General features: G+C 42.2%; 1 protein-coding gene across 4 annotated transcripts in view; it reads right to left on the bottom strand.

Moving 5' to 3' along the window:
• CUNH1orf21 (chromosome unknown C1orf21 homolog) overlaps positions 1-24386 on the bottom strand; it is a 214703-nt gene that overhangs the window by 126927 nt on the left and 63390 nt on the right. For all 4 annotated transcript variants that reach the window (XM_035010645.1, XM_035010644.1, XM_035010647.1 and 1 more), the window contains exon 2: positions 8975-9194. In XM_035010645.1, the coding sequence (XP_034866536.1) occupies positions 8975-9068 (94 nt within the window). In that variant the 5' untranslated portion in view covers positions 9069-9194. The remainder of the gene's footprint in view (positions 1-8974; positions 9195-24386) is intronic.

The raw sequence follows: 24386 nt of genomic DNA, 5'->3' as shown, positions 1-24386 counted from the left end.
TCTTTAGGTAAGTGAACTGGCGTGGCTCTTGGCTTCATTCTTCTTTTGCATCAAATGGGGATAGCAACAGAAACTGTAGAATATGAGCCTAACAGTTGCTTTGATATCATAATTCAGGGGCAAAAGAAACAGACACATTTCTGGCTCTGGGTGCTGAGCCGGTCTCTGCAGAGGACAGCCAGGTCCCAAATGAGGTCTAAGCATCGGGCAGGTGCAGCCAGGGAAGCACTGCCAGGTGGGTGGTACCAGGCAGGTGCTGATGGCAAAACACATCCTTTCTGCCACACCAGCCAGGATTCCAGGAAGGAGCCACTGTTTTTGAATTTCCAAATTCTGTGACATCACTCAGGAGAAAGTAAGTCAGAGGAGAAATGCTGTGGGTCAAGAAACCCTCCCACATTCTCTTGTGTTGCTGAGTCACCTTCTGAGAACCTCCCCCAGCAGAGAACAAGCCTTGCGCACAGCTCCAGTCCTGTGTGCCTTTCACTGGATGGTACCAGAACCATCTCCACTGCCTTCTGAAGGGCCAAGTGCTTTCTTATTTTCTGCCTGAAAAAGGGCTCCAGGCAGCTCTAGAGAAGACCAGGCCCCTGGGGGGCAAGAGAGCAATTGAAAGAAACCCCCCAGACATAAAACCAGAGGGACACCACCAAGGGCCCTGCCTGCATGTCCCTGCCAATAGTGTCTGTGAACTCAGAGGCTCCCCAATCCTGCAGTCAGGCTGCCTTGAAGCCATAAGTGACAAATAGTTCTACTTTTCCACTTATCTCTCTATATAACATTCAACAAACATGTTCATGATACCAATGGCAAGGGAAGGAAAATAGTACTCGGATTTTTTTTTCTTAAGATTTATTTATTTGAGAGAGAGAGAGAGAGAGGGAGAGAGAGAATCTCCAGCAGACTCCTCGCTAAGCACAGAGTCTGACACAGGGCTCGATCTCACGACCCTGAAATCCTGCCCTGAGCTGAAATCAAGAGTCAGACGCTCGGGGCGCCTGGGTGGCTCAGTCGTTAAGCGTCTGCCTTCGGCTCAGGTCATGATCCCGGGGTCCTGGGATTGAGTCCCGCGTCGGGCTCCCTGCTCCGTGGGGAGTCTGCTTCTCCTTCTGCCTCTGCCATTCCCTCCACTTGTGCTCTCTGGCTCTACCTCTCTGTCAAATAAATAAATAAAATCTTTAAAAAAAAAAAAAAAAGAGTCAGACGCTCAACCGACTGGGCCACCTGGGTGCCCAGATTTTTCTTTTTTTAAATATGGAAAGTGTTATGCTAAGCAAAATAAGTCAATCAGAGAAAGACAATTATATGATTTCACTCGTGGAATTATGATTTCACTCATGTGGAATTTAAGAAACAAGACAGAGGATCATAGAGGAAGGGAGAAAAAAGAAAATAAGACAAATCAGAGAGGGAGACAAACCATAAGAGACTCTTAACTATAGGGAACAAACTGAGGGTTGCTGGAGGGGAGGGGGTGGGGAGAGGGGGTAACTGGGTGATGGACATTGGGGAAGACACGTGATGTAATGAGCACTGGGTGTTATATACAACTGATGAATCACTGACCTCTACTTCTGAAACTAATAATATACTCTATGTTAACTAATTGAATTTAAATTTAAAGGATACAGAGTTTTCTTGACTTTCTGTTACAGGAAATTCTTCCAAATAGAAATTCAGACTGACTCTACCTCAGCTAGATTAGATTCTGCATCACAGGACATTCTAGCATGGTATATTTTGACGTGGGTGAGGGGCAAGAGTGAAGAGGTGGGGCAAATTTATTCATATTTATAATTGATGCTTGGGTGCTAATTATGCACCAGGTAATGTTCTAAGTGCTTTCCATTGTTAATTCATCTGATCCTCCACAGGACTCCTAGTGGTGGATTCCACTATTATCTCTGTATCATAGGTGAAAAAACCTGGGCACTAATGAGTTAAGTTACTTGCCAAAGGCAATACAAGAAGTGGGGAAGCTGGAAGAAACCCTAGCTAGAGAGAGAACTCACAATCACTGTTACATGCTCATGATACAGACTTGTCTCTTGTCAAAGCAACAAGCAGCTACCAGAATGACCCAGGAGCCATTTGGGCACCTTCTCTGAGCCAGGCACTGGGCAAAGCACTTGTACTCTGGAAGAGCATGATGAAACCCCCTGGCCAAGGCGGGCTGACCTCTATAATTTCACGAGCTCCAAGTACACTTCAAGCCATTGAGACCATTGTGAGGCTCAGCTCAAGACACTGTGGAGTCTTCAAAGACTAAAACCCAGGGGCCATGTTCCTCACTCATCTTGACTTAATTTTTTTTTTTTCCCAGCTTTCATGACCATGACCTGGCTCTATCACAAACTCATCAAACAGTTCTCCTGCCCTTAAGGTGCTTTACCTACTCATTGAAAACAAAAACAAAAAAAAAGGCAGGGGGGTGGGGTGGCAGAGAGAATGATTTCTTCTCTGATCTTTGGGAAATAACAATTTCAGAAGTCAACAGAAGCTTCCCTAGGCCAGCAAAAGAAGTTATGTGAGAGGCAGCTAAAGACTACCACTAATTAGTGCAGAGAGATGAGCAAGTTAGAGTGTGCTCTTCCTCATCTGCTAAGCTGCTTCCCCATCTCTGCCTTTCCAGCTGTCCTGTTACCCCAATACCCTGCTCCTCCACCTGTCTCAGCCTAACTAACTCCTTTTCTCTTGGATTCCAGACTGAGTAAACTCCAAAGCTGAAATCGGAAAGAAAAGGGAGCTCTAAACACCAGCACTTCCTTTCAGGGACTTAAACCAGCATCATCCAATAGAAATATAATATGAGTTATGGATGTACTTTAAATACTTCTAGGAGCCACGTTAAATGCGCAAAAAGAAACTGATGAAATTAATTTGAATAATGCATTTTATTTAACCCAACATACCGAAAATATTATCACTTCAACACATTAATTAATAAAAAAATCACTAATGAGCTATTTTATTCTCTTTTATACTAAGTCTTTAAAATCCTGTGTGTATTTCATGCTCATAGCATATCTCAATTAGAACTAGGCATATTTCACATGCTTCATAGTCAGAGGTGACCAGAGGCTACTGGACTGGATGGCACAGAGGTAACATCCTGTTACTGTCTCACAAACACAAATGCAGATTAATTTTAATTAATCTTCACTTCATGCAATCAGAAATCACTGCAGAAAGAAACAGTGAATTATTACTTTGCCTTCAACTGCTTTGACTTTCTGAATGAATGTGATATATTCTCTTATGTAATCTTCCCATAACCTGTGAAGTTGGTCCCTACAGTATTTTAGATGGGTAACAGATTGGATAACACCATCTCTCTCTCTCTCTCTCTCTCTCTCTGTGTGTCTCTGTCTCTCTCTCTCTCTCTCTCTCTCTCACACACACACACACACACACACACACACACACACACACAAGCCTGTTATATGTTCCCAATTCACAGCTGAGCATCAGCACTTAACTGAAGCTACACAGCAACATAGAGCCCAGGGGAGACAAAGTAGCCAAAATCTTGCTTTACTGCTTCCCTTTTATAATCAGTCTTACACTGCTATTCCAGAAGAATTTACTGTCATAATCTAAGCACCTCCACTTAAGGGATATTTATAAACCTCAGCCTCTCTTGGCCCTTCAGCCAAACTTGGCCACCTAGTCATATAGGGAAGCTGGTGCGGGCAGGGCCCAACCGGATCCCCAATCTCTCTGCCTCCAGCTCCCAGGGTTCTGGGAACCCAGGTTTCTCTCAATACCTACAGTCCCTGCGTTTAAGGGGCTAACTGCCTCATAAGAGAGATGACACATAAACACAAATAATGAGATGAGACATACCAAGAAATAATCCAAATACGTAAGTATGTAAAAAGGTATTCTGGGATGGCAGGAAAGCGATACTTTCTGAAGGTATTAGAAAAGCTTCATGCAAGTTTGGGTGAAGTTTGGAAGAACAGCAGGATTTAAAAAGAGTGTGAAACAAGGCTGCCAGGGTGGCTATGAGCACTCTGAGAGGCCTTGCATGTTCACTAAGGATTTAGGATTTTACTGGCTAAGAACTAGGCGCCACAGAACGTTCTGGAGTAGGAGAATCAACACGGGTAGAGGAGCACTTAGAAAAACCTGACAGATTCTGACAATAGCGCAAAAAAATGGAGAGTTAAAAATGAACAACAACAACAAAAATCCAAGAAGAAAACAAGCAACCAGGGGGGCTCATGGAGCTCAGGTCAGAGGGCACTGCGCTGTTCTGGGCGATGGGCTGTAGCAACGGCAGGAAAAGAGCCTCTGGGGAAAACTGCAAGAGTCACAGGAGCTGGGAACTGGAAGAGACAAAGGCCCTAGTTTAAAGCCTTTTCAAGACTAAAGCCTATATTCCTGGAAGAATGGTGGGGCCCGGGCAAACAGTAAAGTCAATATAAGTAAAGAGCCTTGGGGTGGGCTGCAGAAGAGATAATGATCTCAGGTTTGACATGTTAAATTCCCTAATAATATTAGGCTTGACTCTGTTACGTGCACCTACTTTAATAGTCTAAGTGAATGGCTGTTCAAAGAAATCCAATAAGCACCTGGCTTTCCTTAGAACTTGCTTAACTAGTTCATGATAACTTGAACCTGCTGGTCACTCGTTTGATGCAAGCTGGTTCTGGCAATCTGCTCAGCTGTCCTCCGACTGACCTTGGCAGATCTGCTGACCACTCTTCACATCGGCCCTGACGGCTGGGGAGGAAAATTCCAATCTGGAGATGGAGCTTTCTGGTCTGGATTTTACTTCTCAACAGGCCACATGGATGTGAGACACAACTTTAGATCTGAAACTTTTTATGCTTCGGCATTTAAAGGGAAAGAAAGTCTATAGGTGAACAACAGTGATAAAGTTCCCTGTCAACGACCTCCTGAATTCTATGAAATCTAGGAGTCAAGATGCTCTTTTGTCACTTAATCCTCTATGGTGGAGTATTCTAGACATATTCTGTCACACACATTTGGAGCGGTTGCTCTCCTAAATAACCAAAACATCATGGAGACCAACTGCTTCATAAAAATGGAAATTACCATTTGTAAAAACACACTGTTTATCAACGCTCCCCAGCATGTCCTTAGAAGCTATGAAACTAAATTCACACCTTTAGGAAAAGGATCGCCTGTGTGTGTGTATACATGCAGAGACACATACTTCAGAGCCATCCCCAAATATGCCATCCTTCACAGACTTCGTCAACTCTTCAACAACAAGCAGTAATAACATTTTTTAAACATTTAAAAACGGCTACGAAAAAGTGAACAAGGCAACTTTGTTCAGTAAAAAACAGAGCAGTGATTTGGAAAGCAGACTCTAACAGTGCAGGTTGGAATAGAATCCAGTCATGGGGTTCTCACTGCCTCTCTCAGTGGTTGAGGTAACTAGTCTCCAAAGATGGCCCCCAACAATTCCTCAGACTCAATAGATGGAGACCTCTAGCTCTCTCAACTCTGGGATGGTCTTGTGACTTGCTTTAATCAACAGAATGAGGCAAAAGTGACGTTCTTGGACTTTCAAGGCTAGGTCTTCATAGGCCTGACAGCTTCTACTTCCTCTCTTAGAAACCAGCCACCTCATGAAAAGTTTGACTTTCTAGCTAAGAAAGAGAGACTCGAAGCCATCTTGGTTACTTGAGCCCCACTGAGCTCCCAGCTAAATGCCGCTACCTGGTTGAGTCCAGGCAAAAACAGCAGATGAACCCCAGGCACCCCACAGAATTGTGATAAATGATAAATCAATGCTTGTTTCAAGCCACTAAATGTGGAGTTCTTTGTGATGCGGTAATAAGTTACTGAAACAATGGGTGACAAAGATATCAAGTGGGTAAAAGTGAGCCAGATCTGCCAGTTACCTGTGACCATCTGTGATCATATTGGGATTCTGTCCACTTGCTCTGCTTGCAAAGTAAAATTTAAGTGGAGAAACACAAAAAGGACCTTCTCTTGTCATACACAGACTCTAGCATTCAGTAACACTACAATAATGGCACTGATGTTCAAACTGCCCTCTGACAATTCTACCCCCAGAGCCCTGTGGGACTATCAAAAACCATCTCCCTTGACCGATTCAAGAAGCTCTCTCCCTCCTTGTTCTGCTGTATCTAACACCATGGAACAAACCCACAAATGTTTATGTTAGAAAGAGTAACAAGATGATGAATGCTGGAGTGAATAAATCTTCAGTGTAAGTATTAGGAGGCTGGAAAAAAGCTAACAGACTGCATGAACTGCATGCAGCCACATAGGCAGCAATGACTAGGCAGGCTGGGGCTGGACTGAATTGTTTGGCCCAATTCTTGACCCTTCTCCGCATCTGCACCCTCGTCACGAATGCACTGCCGTCAGATGGGCTTCTCTGCCTCTTGTCTTTGAGCCCGTTCATGTGACTTGAGTTGACCAGAAAAATGATGCTGTGCCAGCTATAAGCCCAAGGTTAAGAGGCACCTTGTGTATTGCTTGCACTTTTACCCTTCTGCAAAAGAGCATGCCCCCCTCTCCCCTCCCGCGGCTCACTGGTCCCAGGAGGAAGATGAGAGAGACATGGAGCAGAGCCACTCCAGCTGACTCACCAACTCGTGATCAAGAAAGACATGCTCATTGTTGAATGCCGCTGAGATCTTAAGGTTGTCCAATACCCAGCGATAGCTGACTAATAGAAGGCTCCTTTATTAGATGCCAACTTTTGCCAAATACACATAGTACTTTAGAATAATAGAAAGTCTCCTCGTCTATAAAAGCTGAAACTGAATTACCAACTGGATGGTTAGGCGGTCTCATTGTGGGGCAGAATATAAGTGCAATATACTGAATATCACTGATTTTTGCCCTTACAGCCTATCTTTCTCAAGACTGTAATTTGGTATTCAAAGTTCTCTATAATTTAACCCTAACTTAGTTTTCTAACCAATTCTCTCTCACTTAAATTTTATACTCCATTCCAACTGGATTATTTATAATTCTCAAGTAAGTCTCACATTACCTCTAGCCTTTCTTCATCCAACAAGTTTAGATTCTTGTGGTCCTTTAAGGCCAGGTTCGATGTCCCCTCTAGAAATCTGCTCTGATCCCAACTTTTAAGGCAGTCTCTCCATCCCCTTGACTCTTATCATGATGTATGTCTTTTCCTTTCCTGATGTTTGGCTTATTCTGCCTCATAAAATTTCCTCATCCTCTTATTAAGTCCTAGGAAGGGAGGTCTACGTATTATTTACCTCTGCACCCTCCGTGGCATTTAGCAAAAGGTCTTGGCATATCCTGTACAGGCCAATGCAATTCTTTTGCATTGAAGAATGAGTGACCAATGGGAGGCAGCAGGATGCCAGGCATCAACATTGAGAAAAGCAACATGGGCTCTGGAGTCAGAGAGACCGGAGTCTGTGGCTTCGTAGCTGGGCAACTTGGGACCTGGTTAGTCTCTCCTGTGCTTCAGCTTCCAAATATGTAAAACTGGGATGACACACCTTTCACAGGATTGTTGTGAAAATTCACCATGAAAATGAATGTATAAATGCTTTGGCATGTTTAACATACGGTGGCAGCTCCATTAATGGTAGCTCTTGTTACAAAAATGATAATGACACAGAATATCACGTAGAAGTTAGTTTGAACAAATCCTCGATACTAGATTATGTTCTCTTAAAAGTTAAGTGTTCGAGGGTGACAGAATGATGCTGGTTCCAATTAACTGTTTTCCCAGAAACTGGTCTCAGTGATCCCAAGTCGAGTTTTATTTAGATGCTCACATGTTATTCTTTGCCACAGTTCTCAATTTTCTAGGCAGTCCCCACCAGAAGCAAATTTGTTCCAGGCAACACATACATTTCCTTAAAACGACACAACACAAACTCCTCCTCCCATATATACTAGCCCACTTTTAGCAGAGCATCAGTCTTCCCACAACACCCCAATTCCTCACCAGGGACCGGCATAACCATTACGATGGACCAAAATGCTGGAGAATGACTTGACGGTGACTGAACACAGGAGTGCCATGCATGGGCCCAGTCGTGGGTTATCACTGTTCAAGTAATTCAGCAAAACTGCTACGTCTGCCTTCCTAACTGGAATTTTGTACTAACCCACGGCCCTGTGACGCCAGAGCAATCGCTGATCTTCTAAGGGTCCAACTCATCCCCAGGCAAACTCAGAAGCCTGTAAGTGGCCAGGCAGATGACGTTCATGAGTGAAAGGGACTGGACGTGCTGCTCTCCAGGGTAGGCTCAGCAGTTCCCGGGAGGCCACAGCTGGACTGAGGGGGCCACTGCCTCAGGGAAGACAAACCCGGTGTTGCCAGATTTCCTGAAGAAATTTGGGGGTTTTATGTGAAACATCCTGAGTTTTGAACCCTGCCTTGCGCTTTATTTCATAGTTCTCTGGGAGCCAAAGAAAATACATTTGCAAGCCAGACATGGCCATGGGTTGGCAAGTTGTGATCTTTGCACTAGATATTCCCAAGTCACTTTGAATCACCAGAGAAAGGTTAAAAGATGATTACTAAATTCATTGTATTTGTATTTTTTAATCTGAAGAAATACACATAAAAAGTCACATAAAGAGTAACTACTAACCCTAAAAAACACCTCACTCTCTCGTTTACAAATCCTCACTCACTACACTTTTGGACCTCTGTGTTTTCGGTCTTACAGTGAGCACACCTCTACCAGGACCCCCTGAGGTTGCTGTGCTATGTACCCATTTAAGTCCTACCAGTTATTTAAAACTTGACTGAAATACTAGCTTCTGTATAAAACCTCCACCATGCTCCTCAAAATCCTCTATGTATAAATTACGGAAATTGCCCCACGTAAAAGATCTGCAGTGATTTCCAGCCATATCTCATCAGCCCTTTACCAGCAGAGCCCCCCTAAAACACTACAAATATTCGCTCCCGAGAAAGTGAAAAGCCCAGGTCAAAAGGTCAAAGGTAAAGTTCAAGGGCACTCACCGCCGAACACATCTCCATTCTGGTAGTTCTTCCCTTTCTGGGCTTCCTCTTCATTTTGAACAGTGGCAACATGCTTAGCAGAGGCACAGCCCATAGTCTCATTCGGTCAGCTTCAGCCGGGCTGAACTGCAAATCATCTCTACAGACACAGGGACATTTTTTTTTTCTTTAAACGCAAAGAAAATCCACCTTCCTGCTGAGTTGGTCAAGATGTGCGCACCTGCAAGAACAGAAAGCCGGATCAGAATGCGTGAAACAAAGCCTGTGTCTCCTTGTGCTATGTGATCAGCAATGCACTAGGATTCCTGCATGACCCCCTGCACTGTGGGGGGGGGGGGGGTAATTGGTGCTGAGGAGGAAAGGCAACATGGCCCCTTTTCATCTGATTTTCACTCGGAAAGCAAGACCAGAAGGCATGCCCCCTGTACCACACATGGCTGAACTTGTTGAGATAACAAAAACATACGCATTTGTTTATTCAAATAAATATTTGAGCACTACTCCTTGCTACACATAAAGTGCACGTATGTTTGCTAATGTTCTGGAATCTCAAAAACCTTCAGAGTAAGGAAAGCACATTCATGAGATCTACCAGGCACAGGAAACTGGGAAAAATTCTCCATCTTCCCCCTCCTGCCTTGAAAGCCAGCTCTTCTCAGATCCTCAGTTCTTTTTCCAGAATGAAGTGGTCTTCCTCTTCAGGCTGAAATATGGGCTAATTTATAGATTTCTAGTGGGTTCTGTAAGGAACTCCGTATTTTATTTTACCTGAGGTGACAATGTTTTGGAAGATAAAGGAAGGAGATGGGGGCAAGGATTCAAACCTACTTTTGTCCATTTTCTGCTTAGCTAGCTGAATGCTTTAAGGATTGAGAAGATGTGGGAAGATCAAGAGAAGAAAACAAGGCAATTGCCCACCTCTTATCAGAGCCTTTGTACATCTACTGGACTGCTATAATAAAGACTGAAAGAGAATTTATGGATAGACCACAAAGGAGATAGTCCTCTAGTTAAGTAAATATACCTTCCCCACCCCACCCAAGGTCGCTTCCCAAATTCTCAGGGTTTGCTGTTTATTTATTTTATTCTTTTATCATCCTTTTCCAGCCACTTCAATCTTGTAGGTAACTTATGCCAGTCTCATAGATGTTTCCTTTGGGTATCTACCCATTCTTTCGTCTCCATCCAGCCTGCCGTAGCACAGACCCTTACCTCTTCACAGCCAAGCAGAGCAAAAACAGCATCAGGCCATGCACCTGATATGAATTAGCACCTGCACCTCCCCTTTATGAACATCTGATGTTTCTCAGCCTCAGGAACAGGGCTATAGAAACCGAAACACAGCTGCAGGCCTCCTTCCTAGAGCTCCAAGGACACCTATGGATGTAGAAATCTAATCATTTAAGCCATAAAATATCAGCAAAGGGAATTTTTCAAATTAACCTAATACTGAAAGGTAATTCTAAATCAATCTCCAAAACAAACTTAGATACAAAGGTAATGATCTTAAATGAAGCCAAGCAAATGCAAATTGCAGTATCGACCCTGCGGCTATAAGACTAGTCCTGTCTTTGTATAGTTCTTCATACTACTTTCTAGCACTGGTTCTATCAAATCATTAACAGGAAGTATAGGGTTAGGAGGGTTAGTTGGTCAAGTTTTACAAAAAAGGAAGATTTTTTTTATTCCCTAGACAGTTAATGTTTGTAGCTTCTCTACACGATTGGGTAACCTCTTGTTAACACGTTTTCATATTTTTAAAGCTATATGGAGCGCACACACACCATTTAGCAGTAATGTCGTTAAAGCTACAGTATTTTGATTTGATGGTCTATTCATACTGGTATATATAACTCAGGGCCCTGACAGGGGAAATGTGCATGCGGAAGACATTTTTTGAAAATCCACACAATGTTGTTTAGGAGTGCCATGATAGAGGTTTCACAGAAATCTAAAATCTAAAGCAGAATTAAAAAAAAAAAAAATGAAATTATGACTGGGCAAAGACAGGAATTAAAAGAGGAAGTAGTATTTTGTAGAGACTTAAAAGTTTGGTAGAATTTTTATTTTTTTTTTTAAGATTTTATTTATTTATTTACTTGAGGGAGAGAGACAGAGATAGAGAGAGCATGAACAGGGAGGAGCGGGAGAAGGAGGCTCCCTGCAGAGCATGGAGCCCGATGCGGGGCTCGATCCCAGGACCTTGAGATCATGACCAGAGCTGAAGGCAGACGCTTAACCGAAAGAGCCACCCAGGTGCCCTCTGGTAGAAATTTGCAAGGCTGCAAGGACAGTGGCATCATCCGGACATAGGAAGTGCCTGAGTGAAGACACTAGAATGTGGAAGAGTGCGTGTGTGCGCGTGAGTCCACACTCACCCTCGCTTGGCGGGAGGAGGTGGGAGCGGGGCAGGGAAGGGGACTGCGGGCTGACGCTGTGAAGGGCCTTATCCAACTTAAAGATAAGGATGTCTCTCTGGTGCCAAGTTGAGCACACTTTGAGAGATGTTCAATTAGTGGTGCAGAAATCCATTCTGTCAACCTATCATAGTTTTTGAAGAAACACCACTGAATTGTGAGACAAGAAGAATGAGAGATGGGATTCAGTTCCGAAGGTAGAAGAAGGGGAAAATTCCTCTCCAACCGGGAGGCTGCTGAGGGTCCTTGCTGCCACCGTCGCCATGTGTTGCCGGCCAGCACGTTCTCGGGGGTCAACCTCCCTCAGTCCCACCTCAAGCATCACCACCTAAGGGAACCAGATTCCTCACTTTTCAGAAAGGAATGTGGGAAAGCAAGCTCATGCATCCACAGGAGAGCAAACTGAAGTGAGAGGGGAAACCTCCCCGCTGCCACCTCTTCAAAACAAAGTAAAAACAGGAAGGAGAGTGGGAAACCCTAACAGAATCCCTGAAGGACAGTGGTGATCCAAGGGAATTTGACAACTGTCCTCTCTGGAAGTCCCTCTCGCTGTCCTCGTCCTCATTCCAAATTCCTGCTTACAGCCTCGTAAGCGATCCAAGAAGTTAATGTAAGGATCTAAGATGTGAATTATCCTTTGTTACCCTTGAAAAGCATTGTGTGGTGTTTCTTCCGTGTTGTAGAAGCTGTATTTGTATCAAAAAGTCTTACCTGCATTTAAAAAGGTGAAATCACACGAAAATCAAATAAACTGCAGCAGGCTAATAAAAATGAAACATGTAAGAATACCTTTTAGGAGGACTTCTCTGTTATTCAGGCATGGAGGTGAGGGGCATGTTAATAAGCAGATTAGACATGATTTACATCCAATTCAAGTGATGACTCAGGAAGCTTCCATTTAATTATATTTTTTAAAAGACACGCATGATCGATATGAGTTCTCTCAGAATCCTAACTAGGTAGGGATTTTGTTTCTGAAACACACACACTCTATATTTTACAGCAGTAATTTAATGAGTGGTGTTTTCAAGTTTTACAACTTCATCAGAAATATATTTTAATATTTTGCCTTGGGGGGGCAGAGGGAAAGGGAGAGAGAGACAAAGAATCTTAAGCAAGCTCCACGCCCAGTGTAGAGGTGGACACGGGGCTCAATCTCACAACCCTGAGATCATGACCTGAGCCGAAATCAAGAGTCGGATGCTTCACCGATTGAGCCACCCAGGAGCCCCAATATTTTGCCCATTTTGAAGGTTATGAATATGAAGTCATTTAAGAGGCAGAAGATCTCTAATTCATAAAGTTAGCCATGGATCAGTAGGGAAAGCTTTTTACTATGTGATGTGGATTCTTCACATAAGCAATTGTCCAAACATTCATTCATTTAATCAACAAATACTTATTGAAAACTACTAAGTGTTTGGCAAGCATGGGGTATATAGAGATACACAAGGTACAGTTTTCCTCCCTATCCCCACAGAACATGAACATTCGGAGAGAAGCGATCACGAGAAAGATTAGTTTCACGGCAGTGAGTCAAATCCAGGAAGAGAGGTGAGTTCAGCCCACAGGCACCTGATTCAGCCTTGAGAGAGGGAATGTCAAGAGAGATCAGGCTTGAGGCCTGACCATAGCTAAAGAATCATCATTGAAACACCCCTGCATTGCACCTCTTCCATAGCCTGATGCAATGTCACGGTTTCATTTCCACTGAAAATTCTCTCACTTTGACTACAGTCCCACTGAGACCTCAAATTGAGCAGACCCCCAGAAATGTCCCCCTAATATCTGCCACGATAATCTGCTCCAAATGCTTCCCTCTGGTTTGTACTATCCCTCAGAGAAACCCTAGCATTTTTTTTTTTTTTTAGCTTCTATTTTCTCATTGGCTTTGCTCAGCTTTTCTCTGCCAACTCCTACACCCTCTATTCACGCCCCTTCCTGAAACCACAGCACTTAGAGAGGTGAGTCCGATGGTGCAGATGAACATGCTGAGACCACAAAGCTGGACAGAGCTGAGTCTCGTTTTCACATATTGTTATCAACAGCATGCTATTTCTGAAGTCAGATCACAGTGTGAGAATTAAGCTGAAGTATCTCTTTGATGTTTGATAGAATCTTCTACTAATACCAACTCCCACTGAGGATAGTTTTAAAAAACTAAATAATCTATATGATAGGATCATCAGGTACCTCTAAAAACATGGGATCCACTTAATTGCCCATGGCTTTGTGTAAAAATCTCCCCCAACAGTTGTATGGGTACATTATCCTGTACCATGAAATTAGAAGTTGGAATCCCTATCCACAATGCTATGAGCCAACTGATTTTAGGACTATCTTTATAGGATATTTTTCCTGCCTTTGATAAAATACATTAGAAATTTGCAAATCCAATTCAAAAATTTTAAAAAGGGCTAAAACATTTGTAACCATGCATGTTTATCATTCCTTCCACTACGCCTCAGGCCTCTTTAGGTGATGCTTTGAGTATCACTAGGGGAATTACTCTTAGAGAACACTCCACATTATAACACTAGAAAGTTCTCTTCTATACACAACTAAGCCCATTACCTTTCTATGAATACCTATTACATACATGTGACATATTTGTCCTTTTATAAGAAAAGATTATGATTATGGCTTTTTCCCAATGCCAGTGATTTCTCTTTATTTGCTTTTTTATGGTTTTCAGCTTTACTGAGGTAAAACTGACAAAACTACAATACACTGCAACTGTTCAAGCTCCATAAAGATGATCTGATACACCCATACATTGTGAAAGGGATCCCACCATCGGGTTAACACATCTAGCAACTCTCCTATTTACCTTTCTCTCTCTCTCTCTGGCAAGAACACTTATGTTATACTCTCTTAGCAATCTGCAATTATAAAATACAGTGCCAATCAACTACAGTCACCATGTTTTTTTTATATTAGATTCTCAGACCTTATTCATCTTATAACTGAAAGTTTGTATCCTTCTACCAACCTCTCCTTATTTCTCCCACCCCCCAGTCCTTGGCAACCACCATTATACTGTTGCTGAGTTTGACTTATTTTATTTTTAGATTGCACATATAAGTGATGCCATGCAGTATTTGTCTTTCTCTTACTTCACTTAGCAAAATGCCCTCTAGTTCATTGGTAGTGTTGCAAATGACAGGATCTCTTCCTTTTTTAAAGTTAATATTCCAGTGTGTGTGTGTGTGTGTGTGTGTGAGAGAGAGAGAGAGAGAGAAAGAGAGAGTGTGTGTGTGTGTGTGACATTTTCTTGATCCATTCATCCAGGACACTTAGGTTGTTTCCACACCTTGACTATTGTGAATAATGCTGCAATGAACATGGGAGTGCAGACATCTCTTTGAGAAAGTGATTATGTTCCCTTTGAATATATATCCAGAAGTGGAATTGCTGATGGCCTTTTTCTTTACCTGAATTTTTTTTAACTGGAAGCACAGTTTCATCAGAAAACCTATTCTTAAAAAACTGGGAAGGAAGGAAATACACAAATTCTGTTTTGAGAAAAATCAGAGAGACATCTGACCTTTTTTCAAAAGAGGAAAAACATGGGAAAATATTTCTATTGACGTAATATTATGGATAATTTCACTTCCCACCAATCAGTTCTAGTCTTTTTCATTTTGGATGAAAAAGTCAAAAATACTGTAGACAGTTTCCTTGTCAAGAAAGACACTTCTAAAAAAATGAATTAAAAGTGATAAGCTCCATAAAGAAATCCTAGGCCAGAAAGAACATGAATGTACCACATGCAGCTTGGAGGATTGGAGAGAAATCAAATTCTGATTGAAATGGGTACATAGAGAGCTATGAAGTCAGTAGTTAAGAATAGGATATAGCCACATTATTAATAGATCAGGAGCAAAGTGCCCCCTTTTCCCCTCTGATTAAAAAGGGAAATCAAGACAAGGCAACATCTAAAAACTCCTTTCTTTTATTAAAGGAAGAGCCAACATCTAAGTTCCATAAAGAAAAAATATATATATAAATAACTAATCAGTCTGTTTGCCCATCTGCTCTGCTTTGCTATAATGAGTGTTAATACAGCAACCCACTGGGGGGTGAGGGGGGCGGGGAGGAGAAGAAAGGCAGCCTAAAAGTGATTTCTAATCTTGAAGCTTTGGTATCCTTGGGCTTCTGTTAACACTATTTCACATTCATTGTGAATGTTGAAATAATACATAAAGAGATGTCACATTTGACATGAGGGTAATCTGGGAAAGTCAAATCTTCTTACCAGCAACTGCCGGCATCCCAGAAGATATTCATTCCTCACCTCACACTCATTTGGTGGCATGACACTCAACAATATGCTATTAACTCCAAGAAATGAATTTTGGCATCTGCCTTCTTTACAAGAAAACTCTCACTTCCATAAATAATAATCGCATGGAGGTGTCTCTCGGAAACGTTAACAATCGTAAGTCCTTTGCGAGATGATACACCTCTGCAGGATTTGGGCAGTGAGGTGTGGGGATGAGGAGGCATGGGGGCAAGGGCACCACAGTGGGAGTGAGAATCCCAGCTCTGGTCTCAGGCATCACACACATGCCTGGCTCAGTACCAAGGCTGGGCTTCACCTCTCCGTGCCTCTCTCCTTGATTCTATGATCTACCTGAACACATGTCCGAGGGATGCTAAGGATGAAACTGCCACTTACAAAAAGCCCATTTGTTTTGTTTTTATCTAGATTCAATTTACTTACAAACTTTGCTTTCAAAACTCACCTAATTAGGATATCTTGCAAGTCTAAAACCCCCCACATTTTGAGAAGCCCTGTGAAGTCTATGGATTATTATCAATGATGTTTGGGCCTGAGGGTGTTGATTTCAATTGTGTATAAAGTGGAAAGATGAACAAAGCTTAGCTCTCCTATTTCCTCTTCTCTATCCTGCCTTTAATGAATAAAAATAAATTTTAAAAATGTTTCTTGTAGGGAGCAGATTTTAAAAAAGCCTGTAGAATAACTGTTCTTCAGCTAGGGACTTAAGGGTTCGGTTCCTTTATCCTACACCCGAAAACTCCACTCTTGTGTCACCTGTATATGGGTCACCACAGTTCATGCAAGGCTGGCGCTATTTCTGGGAAGGCAAGAGAGGAAAACAGCAGATCCTGATTAGAGTCACCCACGCACACTAGGGTGAACCTATGCAGAATTATGTTATTTCTAGATTTGCTCCTCAGTGGTCAGGCCAATGGCAGATATTCCAGGACTTGGGAATTCTCATTCTTCCTTCCATTTCTAAGACTCAGTATACTAAGGGTATGTGCAGGAAGTTGTCAACCTATGTCACGGGGGGGACCTTCTGTACCAGGCCACCCATGACTGGGGTCATGACAATTATGCCACTGGTTCACCATGTCACTTGAACCAAATCTGTGTGATTTCCTTGTCAGTATCCTAAGAATAACAATTGCAGCTCCCTCTCTTTTTTTGGATTGTTCTGGAAATCTACGTAGATAATGAAATGCTGGGAAAAGCACTTATAAATGCTAAGGTAATATTCTTCTATGCATACTTTGCTATGCCAGGTGCAGGACATTACTTTTCAGGAGCACTGGGTGGAATCGGTTTGCCCAGAGGGATCCTATAGGTGGCCCCAGAGAAATGAGAGAAAACAGATGATAAGAAATAACCAGAAAGTGAAAGTAGAGCAAGTACAAATTACTAAAGAAGCACAATTTGATTTTAGTCTAAGTCAATAGGATCATGATCCTTCCTGAATGGCCAATGAAGAACATCCTGGGTGATCTGCATGTTGAAATATAAAGAACAAAGAGGATTCCTGCCCTTGAAGGGCGAGCGTTCAGAGAGGCTAACAGATCAGAAACATAATGAAGTAAACTAAAATTCCAATACCTGATGCACACTGCAGGAAAAGAAGGGAGCAGAGATGTTCTTGAAATTCATAGGATGTTTCAATCTAATTAAACTAGTGCTGTCCCAGCTTTATTTTATGCAACGAGAGATGTAGGAACATCAGTACAATGCGCTACTCTCAGCAGACCCTCAGTAAGCATTTACTGAGGAGGACAGTGAAACAGAGGTTGTGCCAGTTTTGAGCTGTTGATCCTTTTTAACACCATAAACTACAACAGAACCGCAGCTGGATTAATCCCTCGGAAATCTGAACGTTACTCTCATGGTGCCGAGGGGGCAAGGGTTGAATGCCGGTGATCCTGGTCTGATGCATGCACGGGGAAAGCACGTATCATGTTTTCATCCCTGAATTAGAAAGTGTCAACTTTCACACAAGCCTAGCATGTTCCTCCTTTTTTATTCAATGAAATCTCTGAGCTTAATGCTGACATGGCATATCTCAGCCTTAAGCTGGTTACTGTGGCAGATAAAAAGAAATAGGACCAATAGACGCAAAAGATAGGAATTATCTAAACTAACCATTAGAAGCAAATGTGAGAATTATTTAAAAACAAAAGAGCCTGCTTATATTTTCTTTGAGCAGTTTGGTACTAACATTTAAGTATGGATATATTTAATATCTTCAGAATTATAAATACTTTTGACAAAGTAATGTAGTAACACTCTAAAAAGTGTTGAATACTAGAAGTTGAAAAACAGTGTTTCCCTCAAAAATCTAAACATACATCTCTCTTCCCTCCCACAATAGCCTCTTTCCTCCCCCACCACCCCTGCTAAAATAAATGAAATCATCCCTGAGAAACTGGTGCAAACTCTGTCTTAAGAGCTCTCTCTCCCTGGGCTCAGACTCAGGTCACAGTATCCCATGTCTGAGAAGTCAGCAATGATCCAGTGACTGAGGAAACCCACCTCTCTCCAACTGGGCAGAGAGCTGCTGACTGAAATGAGCATCCCCAAGGGAAAGCCTTGGCTACCTGAAATTCCGTCTTCTAGAACCTTCCAGTTCTATCTAGAACAGCTCAAGATTTGGAAATGCCCTGAAAACTCAGAGCACACAGATAAAACCTCGTTATTGGTAAAGGACTTAGTGTTTTTCTCTCTCTCTTCCTCACGCACACATATACCTACACACATATACCCACCACGAAAGTTGTAGAGATGCAAAGACTATACCCAATATTCTGTGATTTTGTGAGGGGAAAGGAGTTGTGTGGCTTTGGGCGAGTTATTTACTTCACAGTGCCTCGGGTGCTCATTTATAAAAAGATGGGGTAAAAGTGCATGAATTAGGACAACTCTTGACAATTAGTAAACAATTGATATGTGATTCTTACTGCCATTATCATTACTACCATCATTATTACTTAATGGGATGGCGATGAACTTTAAGAAGAAATGGGGAGAGGCAAAAGAGACTAGAAAGGAGAAATGGGAAGAGATGAGGGGTTAACTGAGACAACTTGGTAGTTCTTAGGAACTGCACCAAAGATAAGCAGGCAGACTCAAAGAACACAGAACCAAGAGACAGCAATGCTGTAGCAGAAACCCGTGGTCCGTGAGCAACACCTGCAAAGGGAGCCCTGAGCAGTGCCCGTGTTGCTGCCCGGTTGGAGGTGGGGAGGTCAGCTTCTGTGTGGCACATCCCAGGGCTCTGAAGTCCAAGGCCGCTGTGTGCAGACAAACTGAAGGTCAGGGGGCTCTCCCAAGCTTTGCCACAGCCTTGATGATGTGCAGCTCTCATCTCGCTACTCTTACGTGTTTATGTGTCTGTCTCCTTCATCGGGCCGATTTCCAAGGTTACAACCATATCCTAATTATTCCTCCCTATATTCCCTCTGTTACAGATCAGGCACACAGTAGGTCTGCAATAGATGTTGGACTAATCAATTCTCTTAGAAACCTTTTTTCACAAAGAGATGTCCAGGGATTTTAAGGAAGGGAGCTCTCCTAAGCCCCAGGCCCTAAGGTCAACTGCACGGATGGCTGAGTTCTTCAGTACATCACAAGAACTATACTTAAAGATACTCGTCTAAGCCATCATAGACAATTTAAAACTATGCTCAGTATATACTTCCTTTTTAAAAGACAGGAAGGGAGCAATATATAATATACTAGTATGATGGAATTTTGAAAGCTTTTGGCACTTGTATGGTTGGCCCTAACCTGCCTTGGAAAACTATGCTATTTATTTATTTCAACAATTGTTTTTGGGGAACTTGTTTAGTTCTCAACATTGCACTAGGAACCAGAGATACCAAAATGGGTAAGTCAGCCAGACCTTGACGCACATTTTCTGACTTTCAGTTAGAATCCAGAAATGTTTAGCAGCGTTTCGAAAACTCATCTGTCGGAAAAACAAAGTCATTTTGGGTTTTGCTAAAATTTAAATCTTTGATTAACTTTCCATGACAAAGAACTATTTAAGAATGATGTCCTTACAAGGCCAAAAAATTGAAGTTATAAATATCATTTTCAGGTGGCATAAATCCATGTCCCCTTAACCTACTGAGTTTTTGTTTTGTTTTGTTTTTTAAAAGGGCACATAGGTTCTCATACTGCTCTCAAGCAATGCAGAAGACTTTGGGGGAACTTCGATTTTGCAGAGCTCAGCCAAAAACACATTCTGTGCAATTATCTCCTTTAAAGAAAACAAAAAGTAAGAAACTGAAAGACTAGACCCAGAGGACAAAGCAGTCAGCTGAGTAATGGCCAATTCTCTCTAATGTCCCAGCAGAGGCCCTCTCCTGCCCCTCCTGAGTTCACTCAAGACTCTACGTTGAATGTACCTACCACCATCTCTGTGACATGTAGTAGGGTTTGAGTCATGCAACGTAAAAGGGAGGGCAAGAAGCTCTTCCCTGGCTTTGATGCCCATCTTCAGCCACTAAACAGCTATGAAAGAACAGGTAGGGTTATAGGCTATGAGCTATTATGACCTCGTAAATGTTACCAAAATTTGCAGTCTACTTTATAATCATTATTTTAAATCAGCCCAATGTTCCCCCTTTGAAGTAGCATAATTAGTGAACATGGTGTTCTTCCCTACTTGTCCAGCAAAATGTACTTAGAGCAAGAGACCAGAGTGACACATATTCAGCAGAAGTGGAAAATGAGAGCAAGAGCAATAGGACTGGGAGGCCCATCAACAGAAGACCACAGCTGAACATCAAGACGTATCAGCCAGTACTCCTTGGCACTAACACTCTCCAACAGATCCACGTTCGGTTCCAGTCTGACACATGGAAGTTTCAAGTCTTCATCTGGACTGAGAACTAAATACATGCCTTGATGATAAACTGTTTTATTGGAGAATGAAATAGCAGAAATAGGTTACATTGAGGATTTGACCACATTGTATTCTAACAAGTCCTTTGTCCCACTGCCATCTCTGTGGGACCTCCAGTGGGTGGACAGGCTGAGGAGGTTGTGGTCCTGGATTATGACAAAGGCACATCCAGCAAGCTGCATCGTATTCCTGTATCTGGAAGGATCGCCACCCCATTATCACCTCTATTGCAGGACCACCCCAGGAATGGTACTACAAAAATAAAAGACATACATTTTCTAATTCCAAGGTCTCCCTGAAAACTTTGAAGAATTTTTAGGATCTAAATTAAAATTTGGATTTGTAGGTCACTTTTTGGACTCAGCTCTAAACCTCTCCCTTAGTCATCAGGCTTTTCTAGGCCCTATCTTTTGTTTGGTTTTTGCTTTTTTGAGAAAGAACTCAAAACGCAATGTGCAGTGGACATCAGGGTGGTCCCACTAGCAGTTTTAAGAACATCAGAACATGATTAAAGTTTTTAGTAAAAAACTGTACTTCTCATAAATTAGTAATTATCCCATTAATTTTCTACAATAAAGAGAAATTAATCTTTTTAATGCACTGATTTCTGTTAGGTCTTTCCTCTGTTTCAAAATCCTCCAGAACTCATTAATGCCTTGGGAATTAAGCCCAAAATACCTAGACTTTCAAGCTAGACATACTCTCAGGGACCACTAAGGTCAAGGTTCCTAAATTTACAAACGAGAAAACTGAAGGGCAAGGTTCCCCCAATGGGACCAAGACTTGTTGACCCACTGTCGTCTCTTTCTACTGCTCCAAGGTCATGAGCATCCTCTTCATCACACCAGGTGGGTCTCAAAGACCATCCTTCCCCCTCAATATTCTGCTCACATACCCACCTCTCTACAACTGCTTCAGCCTTAACTTTTCTAGGAAGAAGATTTCATACTGTTCCATGACTTCCTTCAATTTTCTCTTTCCTAAGTCTTATTTCTAGAGTAAATTATTTGGTGTTTCTTAGATGTCTCTCTCTGAAAAGACACTAAGTGCTTTGGGGGCAGAAACCACCTCCTGTATTTGTCTTCCCCACTACTGGGTGTGTGTGTGGGGGGGGGGGATGCGCTGCTAGGCAGATAGTATGAACTCAATAAACCTTCAAAATGGCTATCTTTGCCTTCCCACCTCTACACCTGTTATTCCCCTGGCTAGAAAGCTCTTCTTCCTCATCTTTGCCTGACTAACTTTTGGTCTTCATGAGCTGTCCCTTCCAAAAGGTCCCAGTGCACCAGATAATTCCACTTCATGGACCCATTACAGTGCAGGATGTTCTCAATTCCTAATTGCCTATCGCTTCCACAGGTCTGGAGGGCATACTCCTCGTGAGACAAAGACTGTGTTTCTTGATCTCTAGTGTATCCCCAGCTTCTCACGGTGCTTAGTTCAAAATATGTGCACAGTGAATAAATAATAAATGAATGTATCCAGAAGAAAGTTTAAACTTCTTCTCATGGAAATCAAGGGTTTGATAGGTACCTTGCTCTAGCCAGTCTAGTCTCCAGCTACTATGCCATGGACCTATTTTCCCAGTCTAACCCTAACTGCCTCTGGTCATGGTCTCACCTCAGACAGAAAGCCCTCCCCATTAATCTCTGCCTGTCATTCGAATTCTACCTGTCTTTAAGGTACAGACCAGTCTTGTCACCTCTAAGAAACCTTGCCCCAGGCCACACAGATCTTCCCCTTCTGTAAGCTCATCAGCAGGCATGCACATGACCATTCATCACCTACCCATGTTGGGACATGTCCACAGTTAGCATTCCACCTCAGTCTAACTTGGTCTATGGGAGCCCCCCAGCCCCTGCCCTGGAGGCAGCATTTAACTCTCTCACTCAGGAAAGAATCACACACACAGCTTTGGGACATCTCCATTGTTTTATACTGTTAATTTTTGTACATTTTTGTTTTGGCATCCTAATTCATTTTTAACTTTTTCAATGCTTTTGATATCTGGTCCTGTGCAATTCTTGGCACAAAGTAGAAGGTTAACGAATATTTGTTACCTGACATGTTGGCTAGAAAACAAAAGTGTGCAGGATGGGAGAACTATAGATGTTATTTAAAAAAAAATAACTTTTGCCAAAAGTGGAGTTGAACATTTCTGATTATTAGAGGCTGTTTTAAAAGGTCAAACTTTGGTAGTATAATTATACCATAATTTGGTAAAATTACTCTCTGAACAAAGGTTATTTTTAAATAGAAACTTTTGTCTGTATGAAAAAAATTACAAATAGAAAAGGAAATTTAGTAAAAAAAAAGGAATAGAAAGAAAAATGTATACCTAAGATTGCCACCCCCACCTCTACCCCTAGATCAGGAGGGTTGGCTGCAGCATCCACAACTGAATCAGTTGACTTTTATTAGAGTCTAGGTCATGACTGAGTTCACATAATGGCTCTATAAAGGCTGGCCTAACAGTTCGGTGAACATGAGCAAAATAATTCTCCCAATGTTGCAGGGGTAGGAGGAGGGGAAATCAATCTCTTTCCTAATTCGCCATCGACATTTCCTTATAATTACTGTTTGATGTACTGTGTCTAACTATTTAGTTTTATTTATTTTACATTTCACCATACTCTCCCCGAAAATACGTGCAGCAGCTGCTTTCAACCATAAATAACAATTTTTAGAACCCAAATGCTATGTCCAGGGTTCAGTAATTCAGGGTTCAGTAACCTAGCAACAGATTGTCAAAATCCCCTAATCTCTACCCTCAAGTGTCCAATATCCACATACCCCCAAGACATGAGCCTGCAAACTGCGGTTCAAATCAGGTTTGGCTAATCACAAATCAATACTGACCAGCTCAGGAAATAAAACACCTTTTGCCGGACTCCAAAAGCCCAGGGTCAAGGAATAGAAATAGTAAATGTATACATTCCTAGAGACTAGCGGCCACAAAGTTGCCGACCGAGATTTGGCCCTAGGAAAATCCCAATTAGCCAGTATCTGTGATCCTCTCAACAACCAACACCTCATATGTGTTTTATACATCAAAACACATTCTTGGGGCGCCTGGGTGGCTCAGTTGGTTGAGCGACTGCCTTCGGCTCAGGTCATGATCCTGGAATCCCGGGATCGAGTCCCGCATCGGGCTCCCTGCTCAGCAGGGAGCCTGCTTCTCCCTCTGACCCTCCCCCCTCTCATGTACTCTCTCTCATTCTCGCTCTCTCAAATAAATAAATAAATCTTTAAAAAAAAAAAACACACACATTCTTAGTGGAACTGAGCAAATGTACCCATTACCAGGAACATTCTGTCATAGGGAGACAACAAGAGGGAGAAAGAACTCTTTGATGTCTTGCTTTAATGAATTAATGAGAGTTGAATCCTCATCTCCAAGATGTATTACAGGAAATAAAATGAAGACTCATGTCCTCCTCCCTCTTATTTAGTTTGGTTTTGTCATCAAATCCATCTCGTTAATGGACCTGGGCTTGTAGGGACATTTGTAGCGAAGGGTCCCTCATGTCTTAAAAAGTATACATACTTTCCTGGTTTTTTCTTCCCTACCCAGTAGTGAAGGTCATGATATAGGAAAGCGGCTTAACAACGTGTTTTTTAAATCAACCATCCCAGCAGTGGCAAAAATAAATGAAATGTGGGAGGCTGTTTATTTGTACGTCAAAGAGAAAGTGAAATTCTCTGTAGGGTGACATAATCATTTGTTTTCCCCAATGAAGCAAACAAATCAAATAGGAATAAAACAGGAGCCACCCTTCATCATTCATGGTATAATGAGTTCTTGCT

This window comes from Mirounga leonina, unplaced genomic scaffold, assembly GCF_011800145.1.
Source record: "Mirounga leonina isolate KUSES-001 unplaced genomic scaffold, KU_Mleo_1.0 Mir_154, whole genome shotgun sequence".
NCBI lineage: Eukaryota > Metazoa > Chordata > Mammalia > Carnivora > Phocidae > Mirounga > Mirounga leonina.
The sequence above is the reverse complement of the archived record's forward strand: the minus strand, read 5'-3'. Positions and strand labels throughout refer to the sequence as shown.